Source organism: Entelurus aequoreus, linkage group LG19 (assembly GCF_033978785.1).
Source record: "Entelurus aequoreus isolate RoL-2023_Sb linkage group LG19, RoL_Eaeq_v1.1, whole genome shotgun sequence".
NCBI lineage: Eukaryota > Metazoa > Chordata > Actinopteri > Syngnathiformes > Syngnathidae > Entelurus > Entelurus aequoreus.
This window is the reverse complement of record NC_084749.1, coordinates 9,300,744-9,319,464: the sequence shown is the minus strand read 5'-3', so window position 1 is coordinate 9,319,464 and position 18,721 is coordinate 9,300,744. Positions and strand designations below refer to the sequence as shown.

The 18,721-nt window shown below is 37.2% G+C and overlaps 1 protein-coding gene across 1 annotated transcript in view; it reads left to right on the top strand.

Moving 5' to 3' along the window:
* The first annotated feature begins 328 nt into the window (after positions 1 to 328).
* Positions 329 to 18,721, top strand: part of ccdc50a (coiled-coil domain containing 50a) — a 43,229-nt gene continuing 24,836 nt past the window's right edge. The window contains exons 1-2 of the mRNA XM_062027821.1: positions 329 to 652; positions 12,530 to 12,592. Of these exons, the coding sequence (XP_061883805.1) occupies positions 598 to 652; positions 12,530 to 12,592 (118 nt within the window). The 5' untranslated portion in view covers positions 329 to 597. The remainder of the gene's footprint in view (positions 653 to 12,529; positions 12,593 to 18,721) is intronic.

The following is an 18,721-nucleotide window of genomic DNA, read 5'->3' as shown; positions in this document are numbered from 1 at the left end:
TTTTTAAAAAATGGGGATCGATACTAAATGTGCCGTATCGCTCAACCCAATTTGCAGCTGCAGATTGTCAAACGAAACAAGCGGCATCAAGACAGTGAATTATAGAACGGATTAGGTCGGAAGTGAAATATTTTTTTCACAATAAGACAAGAATGTAACGAAACAATGTTTAACTTTCGTCTTGGGTTTTTAATTAGGCAAATTGGCTTTAGATTATTAAAATATCACATAAACTCAACATAATATCTGGTGTTGTGTGCGTTTAATGACGTCATTGCACGGTGTAGCATTTTACTTTGACACGATCAACCGGAAACTAGGTGTTACAGCTGAAGTTTAGTCAAGGAAGAGATTCTCGTCCCAAAAAAAAAAGGCTGACACGCTTCGGTGAGGCAGTGTTGCTTCCACCCGGAAAGAAAGAAAGAAAGAAAGAAAGAAGGTGGCTACCGAAAGCAATCAACAGCGGCCGTCCACCACCTCGACCATCCGTCCGGTTTATGACTCCGGGCGATCAATCAGCCGCCGGTTAACCTTCGGGCGGGGGGCGAAAAAGGCGTCGTTGCAATTTACGACCATCGACTCCTGATTGGTGACAACATGGCAGAGTGCGACGTTAGCATCGACCAAGACAAACTACCTGGAGTCAAAGACGGTAACGCACCTTTTTCTGAATCGTTGTCAACCTTCTTGTCACGTCCGACCATTTAACCGTTTTTTAACGTCCAACCTGGTAAGCGCGGGTAAACACCGGCGGTGCTAACGTGCTAACACTAGCAAAACACAGCTGCTGTCAATGGCTTAGCATCGTTAGCATCGTTAGCATTCCATTTAAGAGTTATTATTTCCTGTTAAAAGTACTTGAGAAGAATGGGTTGAATATTAAAATGGCAATTGTTTATTTTCGTCACCAGGTTACATTCAGGGATGTGACGATATGAAAATGCCATATCTCAGTTATTGTGACCACAAAATAATCGCGGTTATTTTGTATCGTGGTAATGTTGCAAAACTATTTTGACCAAGGTGGGGGGTTTTTTAGTAACTAAAATAGACAGACGTTTAGAAAACAAACTATTTTGCATATTTTGTGTTTCAATATGTTTAATTAAAAAAATAAAATAATTGTTTAGAACATAATCTAAAAAAATTGAACCGGGTCCTTTTTTTTTTTCAAAGGCTGTGCTTTTAATTTGAAAGAATAAAGGACAACATTCGCATTCAACATATACATTTTTTATTGATTTACATTTAGCTGTTGACTTTTAATGGTTTGTTTAGGTCCTTTTGAACATGCATACAGTTACAATATTACATATTTCACATAATTCTAGGGCTGCAACTAACAACTAATTTGATAATCGATTAATCTGTTGATTATTACTTCGATTAATCGATTAATAATCGGATAAAAGAGACAAACTACATTTCTATTCTTTCCAGTATTTTATTGGAAAAAAACAGCATACTGGCACCATACTTATTTTGATTATTGTTTCTCAGCTGTTTGTAAATGTTGCAGTTTATAAATAAAGGTTTATAAAAAAATTAAAGTAGCCTCTGCTCTGCGCATGCGCATAGCATAGATCCAACGAATCGATGACTAAATTAATCGCCAACTATTTTTATAATCGATTTTAATCGATTTAATCGAGTAGTTGTTGCAGCCCTACATAATTCCCTTTTTTTTACATGATTGATTGATTGATTGAAACTTTTATTAGTAGATTGCACAGTACAGTACATATTCCATACAATTGACCACTAAATAGTCAGACCCGAATACATTTTTCAACCTGTTTAAGTCGGGGTCCACGTTAGTCAATTCATGGTAATCACAGCATGTTTGAAAATGAGTAGTTTGTTCACTTCCTGTTCTCAATATAAGTCAATAAATAATAAGTTCTCATAAACAAATAGGTATGTAAGTTATGTTCATATAATGAGATTCAATAAGGTTCAATATCATGATTCTTCTTTTCGGTACTTCGTAAACATTTTAATTTTAAATAACTAAACATGATAGATAGATAGATAGATAGATAGATAGTACTGATTCCTTCAGGAGAGTTCCCTCAGGAAAATTAAAATTTAAGCAGCAGTGTACAGAAATTTAAAAAGTAAATAATGGGGGTATAAATGGAAAAAAAAATAGAAAAATATTACAATAAGAATAAAAATAAAAAGCAACAATGAGAATAAAACAAGAGAAACTAGGCAATAGTGATCATATTAGTACTTTGATTTGAATTCCAATTGAATTCCACATGCTGACATGCTAAAGGTTTTAAGTGTTGCACGTGCATACAAATGTTTGAGATTACATTTTTCTCTAAGGTCATATTTCTCTTTTCTTTGAGAGTAAATGTTTTACACTCTTAGGTAGCAGGTTATAGTTTGCTTTCTTCATAATTTATAGAATAGAATAGAATGCCTTTTATTGTCACTATACAATGAGATTAAAAGCGACTCCAGTATCAGTGCGACAGTCTACAAATATGCAAAACAAAGGAAGGAGAGAAAAATAGTGCAAAAGGAGGTAAGGAGCACCGTCCAGTCCTGAGAACGAATGTTCTGAATGTGTTGTTTAAATATTATACTATATACAGAAGCATTCAGACTGTGGGTGGAAAGTAACAATTGCACACAGAGAGGTGCTAAACTATAAAATCAGTGCCTAATGAGAGTTCACCGTGGTTATGGCTTTGATCTGTAATTTGAGCACCAAATCATTGAATTCCAATATTTTGGATTCAATATAGGTTATTTACTTTTATTTGAAGGAAAGGACAACATTAGCATTAAACAAAATATATAGTTTTTATTGATTGACCTTGGTTTTCATTGAGGGCCATAGTGCGGTGATTGATGGCTTCCATCAAACGGCCAATTGAAACAGCAAATATGATGAATTATGCCTTTTAATTATTGAAAATATTTTTTTTATGTGCATTGTAAAAAAATAAACATCAGTAGATTTTACAGGGCAAAAATGGCAACCCGTTCACCAAAATTTTACTGTGACATATACTGTGTTTTTACAACATATTACGATAAATGGAAAAACAATAGCACTTTTTTAAATCTGCCATCTGAGCAGACAGATTTTTACAGTCATTTTTTGTTTTTCCATTTGCGGTAATACACCTTAAAAACAACAAAAACTGGCAGCTCAAACGACAGACTTTCATCGTAAAAAAACTGTTTTTTTTTTCAATTTCTAGTAATATATATAAATAAATAAATAAATGATAAATGGGTTATACTTGTATAGCGCTTTTCTACCTTGTATAGCGCTTTTCTACATTGACACACTGATGGAGGGAGCTGCCATGCAAGGCGCTACCAGCACCCATCAGGAGCAAGGGTGAAGTGTCTTGCCCAAGGACACAACGGACGTGACTAGGATGGTAGAAGGTGGGGATTGAACCCCAGTAACCAGCAACCCTCCGATTGCTGGCACAGCCACTCTACCAACTTCGCCACGCCGTCCCCTATAGTCCCTATATGCTGTAAAGGCCACCGTAAATGTTACCGTACATTTTTACAGTGTACAATACATTTCTTTGTAGTCAGAAGTCAAGCAGATATCGAAGTATTTCTTTTTATTTTGACCAAAAATGTGTTGCAATATTGGATACTATTAAAGTTTAAAATGGATGCAATTTCATGGCGTACAAAAAAAAAATTCTGTGAAAATGTAAAAAAAAAAAAAAAAAAAGGTTGTTTATTGACGCATATTATTTGCAGGCGTTTGTGGGCCATATGAAATGATGTGGCGGGCCAGATCTGGCCCCTGGCGGGCCTTGAGTTTGACACCTGTGACTTAAGGTTTGTTTGGCGCCTTTCAAAAGAATAGTTTTGAAAAGGCAGCACCGCCCACCTGCCTCACCTGACTGCTCGGGCGAGACACATGTGGAATGGAATGAGGATGTTGTGGCTGTTTTACGAAGTAGAAAAAAAAAAGCGCAGCAGCTGGGCAGTGGGATGCTTGTTATTCTGGTCAGAGAGAGAAGCTTGGCTCGTCTGCAGAGGAAACACGCAGGAAGGAACCATCCCCTTCTGAGGTCACAGTGTTTCTCAACCTTGTCTTGTGTCGTCGTAAAAAAAACTGCAGCCGTTGTTTTACGCAGCGTGCCAGGGACTTAAAAGTGTAGATACAAACCGCGGGAATACGTGGTAGGTTTGTCCGGTTAAGAAGATTAAGCATATGGTGGAGAAACATCAGCGTTAATCACATCCCAGCGCGGTCCGAGAGGCACTATGGCTTTGTGGCGTTCCAACCCTCGTCATTACATTTCTGTCATCTGCTGGCGTTTGAATCGCTCCTTATTAATCTCACACATCACAACTGTGGAAATAGGCCTGGGCGATATGGCTGGAAAATGTATCACGACATAGGAGTTTCATATCAGTCGATATCAATAATGATTGATGTTTTTATGACCTAAGGAATATAAGGACCAGGAAAAAAATATAAGGAATGTAAACATTTTTATTTGATTTATAACTTCCTCTGATTTTTAATCCTCAAGGCGATCAAGGCAGAAAGGAAATGTCAACACAAGCATGGAAAACAATGTCAACAAAATATTAAAATCTCATTAAACACTTAATAAGCTCTTAAAATGAAGGAATATGTAAGAAATTCTTCATAAAGTGTAAGAAAATAGTGAGAAAATGTAAACATAGAGAAACCTGAGAAGAACTATTTTCTGCAGTTTTAGTGTCAGGAAGTTACAGCTGTGCTCTAAAGGGTGAGCGCGGCTAAGGTGGCGTGGTATTAGCGGTCTTGCCTTGCATCATGTACAGACCACTACGGTCCCTTTTGGAAAAATCCAAAAAGTGTCCAGGTGACTTTTCCTCTTTTATCCACAATTTCTTCATTTGGACTTTCTCTTCTCACTCCATGCAAAGAATCAACCAAACTTGACAGTTGATACTGTCACCTGATTGGCTGTTAGCGTGTCACTCCCACTGATCAGTGATCACTTCCTGCGTTGCTAGGTTACCAGAGCGAGTGTTTTTGTTCATGCAACCAACCTTGCTTCCGTACTTCCGAAAAAAAAAATTGAACGTTTTATGAAAGGCATTTTTTATTGATATCAATTACGTGTCTATCGCGATATATATTGATATCGTTTTATCGCCTAGCCCTATGTGTAAATATAGGAAATTGTCCAAGCTGTAAACATACTCCTTAAGTTGTATCCAAGTTTAATTTCGATAGATATATTTTTTATTCGTCACTGGGCAAGCTGTATGTTTATTGCTACGCATAGTCAACTGTTTTTTATCCCTATTAGAAAATGGTGACACACAAACACTTACATGGACAAAATGTGAACATATGAATCGTAGTAAGTGTTAACTGTCAGGTTCAAACACCAAACTATCTATTACACAAGACAAGAAGAAGGAATCAGGCAGAAACAGAGTTCCATTTTGCTCATGAGGAGAAACATATTGGGCTGCACACTCAGTTACAGTTTCTCCCTACGCTCTAAGGTACAGCCCCGGCGCTCCTCTATTTATTCAGGAGTTCCCTAGTTAACATCACTGAGGCTGCTTCTGAAGTGAGGGGTAATGCAAGCAGCCCCAGTAGACACAATACGTGATTATTCAGAATGGAAATGTGCTGACACTCGTGATTTCGCCCTGTCTCTGTTTTGTCTGCGTTGAGGTACTCAAAGTCCGTCCTTGGCTGTCAGCAGGCAGGGTCTGGAAACAAACTCCTGCTGCGAGACAACTTGCAATGGAAGATTACAAGTTGTGTGCCTTTGCACAGATAGAAAAGTACAACTTCAGCACAATAGATAATAACTATAGCAAGGCCTTTATGCATAAGAGTTGTGTGATAACGTATACATAATTATTCTAACATTAACGTGTTAAACACATGACGGGAACAACAAGTCGTAGCTACATTTTTAGCATTTGGAGTGTCCTACCACCTCCAGTATTTCATTGATGCATGAAAATAATTAACAAAAAGCGGTTTTACCGATTTTCAGCTATAGTAAGTTTGAAAAAAGTTAACAAGCTAAGCGTGTAGCTTATGGATGGATGTAATGATACATACAGTACAGGAGTGTTTTTCAACCTTTTTTGAGCCAAGGCGCATTTTTTTAATTGAAAAAATCCGCAGGCACACCACCAGTAGAAATCATTATTAAAGGAAACTCAGCAGATAATAAAAAGTCGTTGTCACAATTGTTGTATATGACTTTAAACCATAACCAAGCATGCATGACTATAGCTCTTGTCTCAAAGTAGGTGTACTGTCACCACCTGTCACATCACGCCGTAACTTATTTAGAATTTTTGGTGTTTTCCTGTCTGTAGTGTTTTAGTTCTTGTCTTGCACTCCTATTTTGGTGGCTTTTTCCTGTTTTGTTGGTATTTTCCTGTTGCAGTTTCACGTCTTCCTTTGAGCGATATTCCCCGCACCTGCTTTGTTTTAGCAATCAAGAATATTTAAGTTGTGGCTATCTTTTTTTGTGTGGACATTGTTGATTGTCATGTCATGTACGGATGTACTTTGTGGATGCCGTCTCTGCTCCACAGTAAGTCTTTTCTGTCGTCCAGCATTCTGTTTTTGTTTACTTTGTAGCCAGTTCAGTTTTAGTTTCGTTCTGCATAGCCATCCGTAAGCTTCAATGCCTTTTCTTAGAGCAGTGGTTCTCAACCTTTTTTCAGTGATGTACCCCCTGTGAACATTTTTTAAATTCAAGTACCCCCTAATCAGAGCAAAGCATTTTTGGTTGAAAAAAAAGAGATAAAGAAGTAAAATACAGCACTATGTCATCAGTTTCTGATTTATTAAATTGTATAACCGTGCAAAATATTGCTCATTTGTAGTGGTCTTTCTTGAACTATTTGGAAAAAAGATATAAAAATAACTAAAAACTTGTTGAAAAAAAGCAAGTGATTCAATTATAAAGAAAGATTTCTACACATACACTACCGTTCAAAAGTTTGGGGTCACATTGAAATGTCCTTATTTTTGAAGGAAAAGCACTGTACTTTTCAATGAAGATAACTTTAAACTAGTCTTAACTTTAAAGAAATACACTCTATACATTGCTAATGTGGTAAATGACTATTCTAGCTGCTAATGTCTGGTTTTTGGTGCAATATCTACCTAGGTGTATAGAGGCCCATTTCCAGCAACTATCACTCCAGTGTTCTAATGGTACAATGTGTTTGCTCAGAAGGCTAATTGATGATTAGAAAACCCTTGTGCAATCATGTTCACACATCTGAAAACAGTTTAGCTCGTTACAGAAGCTACATAACTGACCTTCCTTTGAGCAGATTGAGTTTCTGGAGCATCACATTTGTGGGGTCAATTAAACGCTCAAAATGGCCAGAAAAAGAGAACTTTCATCTGAAACTCGACAGTCTATTCTTGTTCTTAGAAATGAAGGCTATTCCACAAAATTGTTTGGGTGACCCCAAACTTTTGAACGGTAGTGTAGAAGTAATCATCAACTTAAAGTGCCCTCTTTGGGGATTGTAATAGAGATCCATCTGGATTCATGAACTTAATTCTAAACATTTCTTCACAAAAAAATACATCTTTAACATCAATATTTATGGAACATGTCCAAAAAGAATCTAGCTGTCAACATTGAATATTGCATTGTTGCATTTCTTTTCACATCATCATCATCAATCTTTATTGCAGACCTTAAGATCCATTTAAACATATAAAAACAGAATACAATACATTAAAAAACAAAACAATAAAACATACATTAAAAACAAAACAATAAAAACATAAAAACCCAAATGTCAGTTTCTGACATACAAACATGTGTGCCAATGATTCCACAGTCCAGATGAGTACTTAACAGAACTGCGGCCAGAGTTCGTTAACACAGAGATTGTCATTATCAGACTCAGATACCCTACACATAAACTTATACATAATGTTGCGTAGCAACGCTGAAAAAGTGGGCACCCCAACACTAACAAACATCATCACAGTTCTTTTTGACAGACATTTTAGTGAGGGTCACACCATCATGGCATGGGGGAAACTCTGGGTTTATGGTAATGCATGGAATAGCCTACTTGATTTGATGTTCAGTTTATGAACTTACATTCATATTTTGTTGAAGTATTATTCAATAAATATATCTATAAAGGATTTTTGAATTGTTGCTATTTTTAGAATATTTAAAAACAATCTCACGTACCCCTTGGCATACCTTCAAGTACCCCCAGGGGTATGCGTACCCCCATTTGAGAACCACTGTCTTAGGGGCACTCACTTTTTGTTTATTTTTGGTTTAAGCATTAGATACTGTTTTACCTGCACACTGCCTCCCGCTGTCGCCTGCATATTGTGGTCATGACAAACCATTGTCGTCTCACACGACGTGTTCCCGACATCTACAAAGCAATTAGCTACCTGCTGCCATCTACTGATATGGAATAGAATAACACGGTTACTCTGCCGAGCTCTAGACAGCACCGACACTCGACAACGTCACATTATTTGCGGATTATATTTACTGGTTTGCAAAAAATATTTTGAACCCAAATAGGTGAAACTACTGCAGTACAGTATGTGGTTTCACATTCTGTAATAGTGAGAGAGACCACAACACAGGAAACATGCATATGAAGTTTGCTGCCTATCTTAAGATCTTTGTCTTTTCTTAGAGCAACAACTCACCACAATAAAAGTTCACGTCGCCAGCAAAAAGACTTTGCATGAAACTGAGTTTTGGGAAGATTGACATTCTATGTTTGACTCAGCATGGCTCGGTTGTCGAGCAGCTAAATACAGACTTTCTTCAGTTCTTTGTTCCTTGGTCTCAATTTCACTTCATGTTTTGCAGGCATAAAAAAAACTGCAAAACTGGTCAAGCAGAACATTTTTTATTTTTACTTATTTGTAAAAAAAAATGTGTGGCTACAGTCAGTGCACTGTTTTAAACGCAATCTAAATAATTATCCCTGTAAGTAATAATTTTAGAAAAGGTAATCACTGTATAGTAAAACTTAAAAACTAAGTCATTTGTGTGCACAGGAGAGTTTCTTTGCATTGACAAAGCATTTGAGTTACTGTGGACAATACGGTTTTACTTTACTATTCATGCCAACTCAAGGAATCAGCAGATAAACGTAGGGATGGAACTCTGCTCCACAGTAAGTCTTTGCTGTCATCCAGCATTCTGTTTTTGTTTACTTTGTAGCCAGTTCAGTTTTAGTTTCGTTCTGCATAGCCAGCCATAATCTTCAATGCCTTTCTTATTTCTTTATTTTTGGTTTAAGCATTAGATACTGTTTTACCTGCACACCTGAACATTAAACGATATTATTGATAACCGCTGTAAAACTCCTGACGGTTAGTATTACCATTTTTTATTTCAAATGATGGAAATAAACTCAGACTGACTGGCGCCAGCTCGCTAGCTTTAATGCGAAAATGAAAACAAGAGGCATTAACGTCTTTCCCCATTTGGAAAGAACATATGTCAGTCTAAACTTATACAAACAAATGACTGTCTGAGCAACTAAAATATTAAATTGTGTACATTGAACCTACATTCTGTGCTCTCTTAGAACGTAGTGATAGGTGTGAGACAGAGGTGTTTTTACGGTGCGTTCAATGACCGCTGAACAGAATAGGACACCACATTGCCTGCCAAAAATAATAAATAGATTTGATTAAATTCCACTGCCTCTTACTAGGGGTTGAGGTCTGGGACCATAATAGCTGAATAGACAAGCGTTTTGTCAATAACAAATCTCTAACCAACACATTTGACACAGAAATGATGCCATTTTCAGGAAGAAGTACGTCATGCCTGCGTATAATATCACAACAAATGGCAATCATATGGTTATTGTCAGTACTGTCAGAAAACAAAGACTAAAACCAACTACAACCAACGCTAGCAATGGTTATACTGGTGAAAATAAGTAGAGCATGCTTAGCAGCCTAATGTACGCCCAAAACTATAGAGGAGACATTTTACCAAGGTATGCCTATACCAGGGGTCGGCAACCCAAAATGTTGAAAGAGCCATATTGGACCAAAAATACAAAAACAAATCTGTCTGGAGCCGCAAAAAATTAAAAGCCATATTACATACAGATAGTGTACGTGTCATGGGATATAAATTGAATTAAGAGGACTTAAAGGTAACTAAATGACCTCAAATATACCTACTAATGAGGCATAATGATGCAATATGTACATATAGCTAGCCTAAATAGCATGTTAGCATCGGTTAGCTTGCAGTCATGCAGTGACCAAATATGTCTGATTAGCACTCCACACAAGTCAATAACATCAACAAAACTCACCTTTCATGCACAACCTTAAAAGTTTGGTGGACAAAATGAGACAGAAAAAGAAGTGGCATAAAACACGTCCTAGAAAGTCGGAGAAAGTTATACATGTAAACAAATTACGGTGAGTTCAAGGACCGCCAAAATTAGTAGGACAAAACGGCTCTCGCCAAATACTCGAATCAGTGAAGCATGTTTAATATAAACAGTGTGCTTTATAACAATTAGGGAGGTTTGTGTCATGTTTGTCCTCCTACAGAAACCATATTAAAACAAAAAATATATTTTTTTCCCCTCATCTTTTTCCATTTTTCATACATTTTTGAAAAAGCTCCAGAGAGCCACTAGGGCGGCGCTAAAGAGCCGCATGCGGCTCTAGAGCCGCGGGTTGCCGACCCCTGGCCTATACGCTACTGTTTCAAACCTTTCACATTGCCATATAACTTGGTACATGTAGTCCACAATATGCAAACCCCAATGAGGAATTATTTTATCATGTGATTTGGCTGTTTCCATACGTTTCACATTGCCATGATGACTAATGTTGGAACCTATTTCCTCAGCCTATCAGCATATTGAGAAGGAAATAGGCAGTGACACTACCCATATCCACATAGGTTTTATTTGTTGAAAATATATTTTGCCCAGTCAGTTGCATGACACATGGACATACAGGCTAACTAGCATATATTTCTCCCGTTAGCCTGTATGTCCATGTGTCATTGACTGGGCTAGCATGCTAAGCATTACACTCGGAGCGAAGCACCATCACACTAAGCATTGGTTGCAGGAACATACTAGCTTTGTTAGACAAGGTCATAGACTGTATTGGACAATATTGTTTACATAAAAATGTCCAATTCTATGTATTACAAGTAATAAGAAAAGGTAAATGCCTGACTTACCTATCAAGGAGGAAATGAGCATGTTTGGCGTCAGATGAAAACATCTTCAATGGTCTCCATCTTTCAAAGGCATCCCTGATACTAATCCTGCTTTTGTTCCTGGCTTTGTCATAAATAAGTTGAGAATGGTAACTTTTAGTTTGACTAAGGTCTGACATGTTTAGTAACTTTACCAGTGGCAGTAGCTGGACGAAGAGGCTGGTCGTAACTGGCAACCTGGATGTGACACACTCACAGACTTTCTAATTGGTCAAACGGTGGAGGGCGGGCCATCGAAATGAAAACAATATTTCGGGGCTGTAAATGTAATTTTGAAATGAGCATATGAACTACTGTCGTCAGTTATAGAGGTATTGGAAAAGAACATGATTTATTAATGCCATATCAGGGCCATTTAATGATGACTTGACATGACATTATTACATACAGTATACATGTTTAGTAACTTTACCAGTGGCAGTAGCTGGACGAAGAGGCCGGTCGTAACTGGCAAGCTGGATGTGACACACTCACAGACTTTCTAATTGGTCAAACGGTGGAGGGCGGGCCATCGAAATGAAAACAATAACAATATTTCGGGGCTGTAAATGTAATTTTGAAATGAGCATATGAACTACTGTTATCAGTTATAGAGGTATTGGAAAAGAACATGATTTATTAATGCCATATCAGGGCCATTTAATGATGACATTATTACATACAGTATGACACCTTTAATTCAAATACATTTTAAAGTAATATTTAAAACAATAAAAGCTTAGCCATTAAAACATATCAATACTAAGACTGAGACACTATCAGTGAAGTATAAGAAACAGAAAACATTCAAAATATTGGCTTTTCTAACTGTTATTTTAGTTTTTTTTATATAAAAAACTATTAATTCAAAAGACTTTAGTGTGCGTGTAATAATAATAATAATACCTGGGATTTATATAGCGCTTTTCTAAGTACCCAAAGTCGCTTTACATGTAGGTGTGTAAGTATTTTTTTTTAGCACATTCAACAATACAGCGGTAATAACCGTGATCATTTTGGTTATTTTGGGTACACTTGGGTGGTGGCATCACACATAAAAATCAGTTAATTTTGTTCGTGTCTTGCCTACAAATATTGCTTGATTAAGTTATTGTGCACCAGTAGAACAGAACATAATTTCATACCTAGCACATGAATCTAGGGCTTAATTATTGTTTTTTTCATTAATTATTGAAGAGCTGACCCTCCTATAGAGCGGAATGGCAGCCCATTGTAAACCTTTTGGTTAGTTTTGTTTTTTACAAACACTGTCGGCTAATTATCTTTCTTCTTTTTAGTGTGCAGAGACTTTGCTGTCCTGGAAGACCACTCCCTTGCCTACAACCTCCAGGAGCAAGAAAGTAAGCAAGTTTTCCATATTGTTTTTATTATGATTTGTGTGAAGATCTCAGATCTTTGGAGCCTTTTTTCCTCTTTATGCCTTTAAAAAACTATATATCCTGACGTCATGGCCAACCAACCAGGTAGGTAGAGTAGTTGGTTTCCCTCCTTTATGCTGTCTATGACGAGCAACAATCCTGTGTTTGTTTACTTCGTGTATTTTATATGCATAACTGGGTGTGCTGCAGAAGTGGTTAAGTTCAATGTGTGAATGTTCCAAGGCAGATTGCCGTGCTTTGTTCGGCTTTCATTCCTTTTCGCGCCTTGACTCTGCATACAAGTCACACACCAAAGCCACAATTACTGCAACATAAAAATAATCCTTTTGTGTGCTGCTCTCCTCGCTCGTCAATAATTAACCAGCTTCTTTCTAGCAAGGCACAGTGCTCATTACGGAGTGTTTTGAAACTGTGTGGACGACGTGTGTTCATCCAAGCCTCGAATCTTTCTTCAGTTATCTTTATTTAAGACCACACTTAAAGGGGAACTGCACTTTTTTAGAGTTTTGCCTTCAAATCATTATGAGAGACAAGAAGATAAAATTTTTTTGTTTTTTTTCCGCTTTCTAACATGGTAAAATCGTCTCGTTCTTGGTAGCTAGCAATGCAGCTAATGTTAGCAAACCATTCTACCTGTAGATCACTTTAATAATGCATTCAAAAAGCGTCAACAATACTTCATTTACTGTATCCTGTATGATAACCAAACTGTAGTAACATTGTTATTGTAAGAGCGGACACTGAGGAAGTCTTTTTATTTTTTTCTTCTAGCGTAGTAACACATCAGCATGCTACGGTATTAGCCATAAAAGCTAACTGTAGCAAGAGATAAGCTAACTTCTACAACAACACAAAACACGTTTGAGTTTGTAGTGCTCTCCCTGACCACCTGAGAGCACCACAGACTGTGGATGCTTTTAAAAAAGGCTGAAGAACACTTCTTTTTAAAAAAGCCTTTTTATATATATATGCGTGCTAGTCCTAGCTATTGGGCTGTTGTAGTTTTTATTTTTATTTATTTTTATTATCTTTTGATTTTTTAATACACCGTAGCACTTTGAGGTTGTTTGCTCAATGTAAAGTGCTTTTACAAATAAAATCTATTATTATTATTCACCAAAATAGACGGTTCCAAAATAAATAGTTGACAATAGAGCAGAAAACGGGTGAAAATAAAATGTTTTAGGGACTGTTTTAAAAAAGGCTTAAAAACCCTTCTTTTTATAAAAGCTTTTTTTTTTTTTTTTAGATATATGCATACTAGTTGTAGCTATTTGGCTGTCCTAGTTTTTATTTTTATTTTTATTTATTATTTTTTTTATGTTTTATTTTTTTATACACTGTAGCACTTTTAGGTTGTTTACTCAATGTAAAGTGCTTTTTACAAATAAAAAATAATGCACAACAATGTGATAAGACACGAACTGAAAAACACGAACAATCACATTACAGTATCTGTAAAGTATTATTTCATGTTTGCACACAGCTAGCCAGACAAAGTATGTACTGTAGTTGTAATAACACGCATGACGCGCTGTGTGTATCATGATCGATATTAAAATGTGACTCTCTCGATGGACAGTTGTCTGTTTGGTCCAACTGGCAGGGGACGTTTTCTGTAGATTTTGGTTAAGCAATCCATTTATGTCAAAACAGCTTGGCTCCAAGTTCCATATGCTGCAAAGAGGAATGGGCGAAACTGCCCGGTGATAGGTGTGCCAAGCTTGTGGCATCGTAGTCAAGACTTGAGGCTGTAATTGCTGCCAAGGGTACATCAACAAAGTATTGAGCAAAGACTGTGAATTCTTATGTACATATGCTTTTTTTATTTTATTTTATTAATATTTTTAAATAAATTTGCAAAATTAAAACAAAACAGTTTTCACATTGTCATCATGGGGTATTGTCTGTAGAACTTTGAGGACAATAAAATCATTTATTGCATTTTGGAACAAGGCTGCAACATAACAAAATGTGGAAAAAGGGATTTGCTGTGAATACTTTCTGGATTCACTGTTTTCCCGGACTTTGTAAATATTAATGAAAACAAGAATTTGTGAAATTAAAAAAGTCAATCAATTGACAGACAAGACTGCTATATAGATAGTTACAGTATGTGTCCACCTGGCCGCTACACAACAGACATTGCTATATCATCCGCTAACTCGTATAAACACTCTTATTAATACTCTTCTTTTTAAACTTTACTAAACACTTATTTCTTGGCGGTGTTTCATGCGATTAGCATGCCGTCTTGTCTGTGTGACATGTTTAGCTTTTGTCCGCCACTCCTCCTCCAGTGATAATAATACTTGTAAGAAATGTAGTTTATAAATCAAGTATGATCTTAACAAAGCCTTCTTGTCTGCTCCTGCTTTTTCATACTCTTTGTAACATGTTTAGCCGGGTCCTTCAGCCTTCCAGTGGTAATATACATGTAAGAAATGTATTTGTCACAATGGAGATGATGATTATTGATCTAGGATTGTGGCTCCTAAAGTACCAGTCGAAAAAGCCTTCCAAGTCGACAAAGGCTTTGCAAAATAACTGCTATCTTAAAGAGTGGAATGACAAACAAAAGCTGCCATTGTGCTCAAGGACTGTTTTCATGATGGCCTTCCTCCCCGTCTCTGTGAGCCTCGCCGACCAGGACCAGTTGGCTCCGCTCTTTATGCCGTGTTTTTGACTTGAATGTGTGTGCGCCAACACGACCTTACACATTCACAATCTCAACTATAGGCAAGAAAATAGTGTTTTTTACATTTTCTGCAGAAGCATGCAGCCCAAGTGTGAAGTACGGCTGCATGCTTAATCAACATCCAACAACGTGTATTGTTGCATCTTAATTATTATTTTATATTATAATTAGGGTCCGCACAGGACCATTGTCAAAGGAATCCCAAAGGGAGTCCTTTTGCAATGGGACGAAAGGACCCTATTGAATTTGTAAGGTTTTATTATTATTATTATTATTATTCTTTCTTTATTCTTCCGCACCGTTGCGCACTACTTTGCCCCCCTTAACATGCTTCAAAACTCACCAAATTTTATACACACATAGAAAAACTGTGACAGCACACTTTAGTAAAAAAAACAAACCCCAAAAATCCAAATTGCGCTCTAGCGCCCCCTAGGAAAAAAACAAAAACAAACTGCCTGTAACTCCCACTAGGAAGGTCGTAGAGACATGAAACAAAAACCTGTATGTAGGTCTCACTTAGACCTACAATTCATAATTTCACATCCTCGGGCAAAAACCAACAGGAAGTTGGCAATTTCCCCTTCAACACAAAAAATGACTAAAAACACTAATTTTTGCCTCTTTGAGCTGTAATTTGACCCCCTTCAAAACTCACCAAACTTCTCACACACATCAGAACTGGTGGAAATTGCGATCTAAAAAAAAAACAAACCCCAAACATCCAAATTGCGCTCTAGCGCCCCCTAGGAAAAAAACAAAAACAAACTGCCTGTAACTCCCACTAGGAAGGTCGTAGAGGCATGAAACAAAAACCTGTATGTAGGTCTCACTTAGACCTACAATTCATAATTTCACATCCTCGGGCACAAACCAACAGGAAGTTGGCAATTTCCCCTTCAACACAAAAAATGACTAAAAACACTAATTTTTGCCTCTTTGAGCTGTAATTTGACCCCCTTCAAAACTCACCAAACTTCTCACACACATCGGGACTGGTGGAAATTGCGATCTAAAAAAAAACCGAACCCCAAAAAACAAAATTGCGCTCTAGAGCAATTTTTGAATAAAACAGAGAAAAAACTGCTCCTCAGAGGAAAACACAGACAAAACTGCTTGTAACTTCCGGTAGGAACGTCTTAGAGACATGAAACAAAAACCTCTACGTAGGTCTCACCTAGACCTACATTTCATAGATTGACATCCTTCAGCAAAAATCAACCGGAAGTTTGCTATTCCTCCTTCAAATCAACATTTTTGTTAGAACCGGTCACCAAACATCAAACGTTATCTCCTCTGAGCGCGTTTGTCGTTTCGGCTTCAAACTGCTACAGGAGAGAGATTGAACCCTTCTGATTAAAAGTTGCCGACGGCATTTCATTTAGTGGTACCGTTTTGATTTTACTTGCCTTCAAAGACCCGCAGCACTAAAGTTGCTCCGCTGCTGTTGTTTTAAGATGGCTGCTTAAAAGCAGAAAGCACCAGCGTGAGCACAGAATGCAGAGAAGGTAGGTGCACTACACAAAAGTATCTAACGCCCAGTACAAATATCGTAGAGACACGAAACAAAAACCTCTATGTAGGTCTCACTCAGGACTACCACTGGACAAAAGTATTGGGACACCTAGGACTAGCACCTGCCAAAATGCGGACCCGACCAACGCTGCTTGCAGCTTTAATTACATTTGTGCTTAATGTGGTCACAAAATAATGCTGACAGTAATGTCGTTTACCGGCAATTTGTGGGTCAATACATCGTCCAGACAAATGTGAAAAATAACCTCCTTGTATAGTTTGAATGTTCAGTTGAAGAGCATGATTTAGACCAGGCCTGGGCAAATTAAGGCCCGGGGGCCACATACGGCCCGTTAAGTATTTCAATCTGGCCCGCCGGACATTCCCAAATAATTTTTAGATCTTTAAGATGGAAACTGTAGCTGCCATTATGATGTGCAGTGATGTTTTCAAATGACCGTAAGTCTTGAACTATACAAAGCATTTCAATGCTTGGAATCTGCGCTTTTGCATGATATACTAGTTACTATGGTAATGAATTAGTTACGGTGGTAATCTAAGTCACAGCAGCTCAGACGAGGCACCAAGCAGTGGGGAAGGGGCGCGTTTCCACAGAGTGTCAGCCTGAAATGTGGGTGTCAGGGACAGACGTGGAAGGAGATTTTCACAACAAAGTTCTAAAGCAGGGGTCGGGAACCTTTTTGGCGGAGAGAGCCATGAAAGTCAAATATTTTAAAATGTATTTCCGTGAGAGCCATATAATATTTTTGAACACTGAATACAACTAAATGCGTGCATTTTTATGTAAGACCAACATTTTTAGAGTATAATAAGTCTCTTATTCTTTTTAATAACATTGTTATTCTGAAGCTAACCAATAATAAATACAATACTTCTTACCGTTAATGCGACTTCTTGAACAGGTGTGGTAGAAAACGGATGGATGGATTAAAATGCATGAGAATGTTTTATATTTTGTACGTTATTTTTAACACTGATTACCAGCGGAATTATTCATTACTTATCATGTTAAGCAATGTCAGCTAAGATTTATCTGAGAGCCAGATGCAGTCATCAAAAGAGCCACAGGTTCCCTACCCCTGTTCTAAAGCTTAGTGATATATCAGATTGTATATTGTATTTTTAACCTTTGCGTTCATGTTTCGCTGTTTGTCGCATTTTTGTCGCGTTTTGCTTGATTGTAAAATATGTCGATCGAGAGGGGGTGTGACGTTCATATGTTGTCAATATTCAATGTTTTATCGTTCATAGAAATGTTTTAAATTCCATTCCGGTTTTTTAAGGCGGTCTGTCAAAACGTTTTTAGCATTCAATCAGACATTATTGTGAGGTTTTGTATTAGTGTTCCTAAAAATAGATATACCTGGCCCTCAGACACATTTCTTTCTTTAAATTTGGCCCCCCAGTCAAAATAATTGCCCAGGCCTGACGTAGACACAAGCTCGGAGTCTGTCTGCATGAAGCCAAATATTTTTGAAATTGCATATTGTTCTAATGTGTGGCCTTTTGAGGCAAGAATATTGATAATCTAAAAGTAACACTTTTTGTTTTTCTAGTTTTATCAATTTATATGTATAAAATATAAAAATCTTAAATCGTGATTTTGTGAACTTTTACTTATTATTTTTCATTGACATCATTCCATTTATTTGTGGCTTTTCTGTTCCAGTGTGCAGCAATCTCTTTTTTCGGTCCTGATTTGCCGAGAAACAACAACCTCAAGGTTGATTGTTTTGGCTTCCGCTTGATAAATGTGGCAGCCCAACTTGACTTCTGCCTTCAAGTATTTATTTTATCAAAAAGACAAAAAGATCAATAAGGCACCTTTTTGAATTGTGACTCACCGGGCTCCTTGT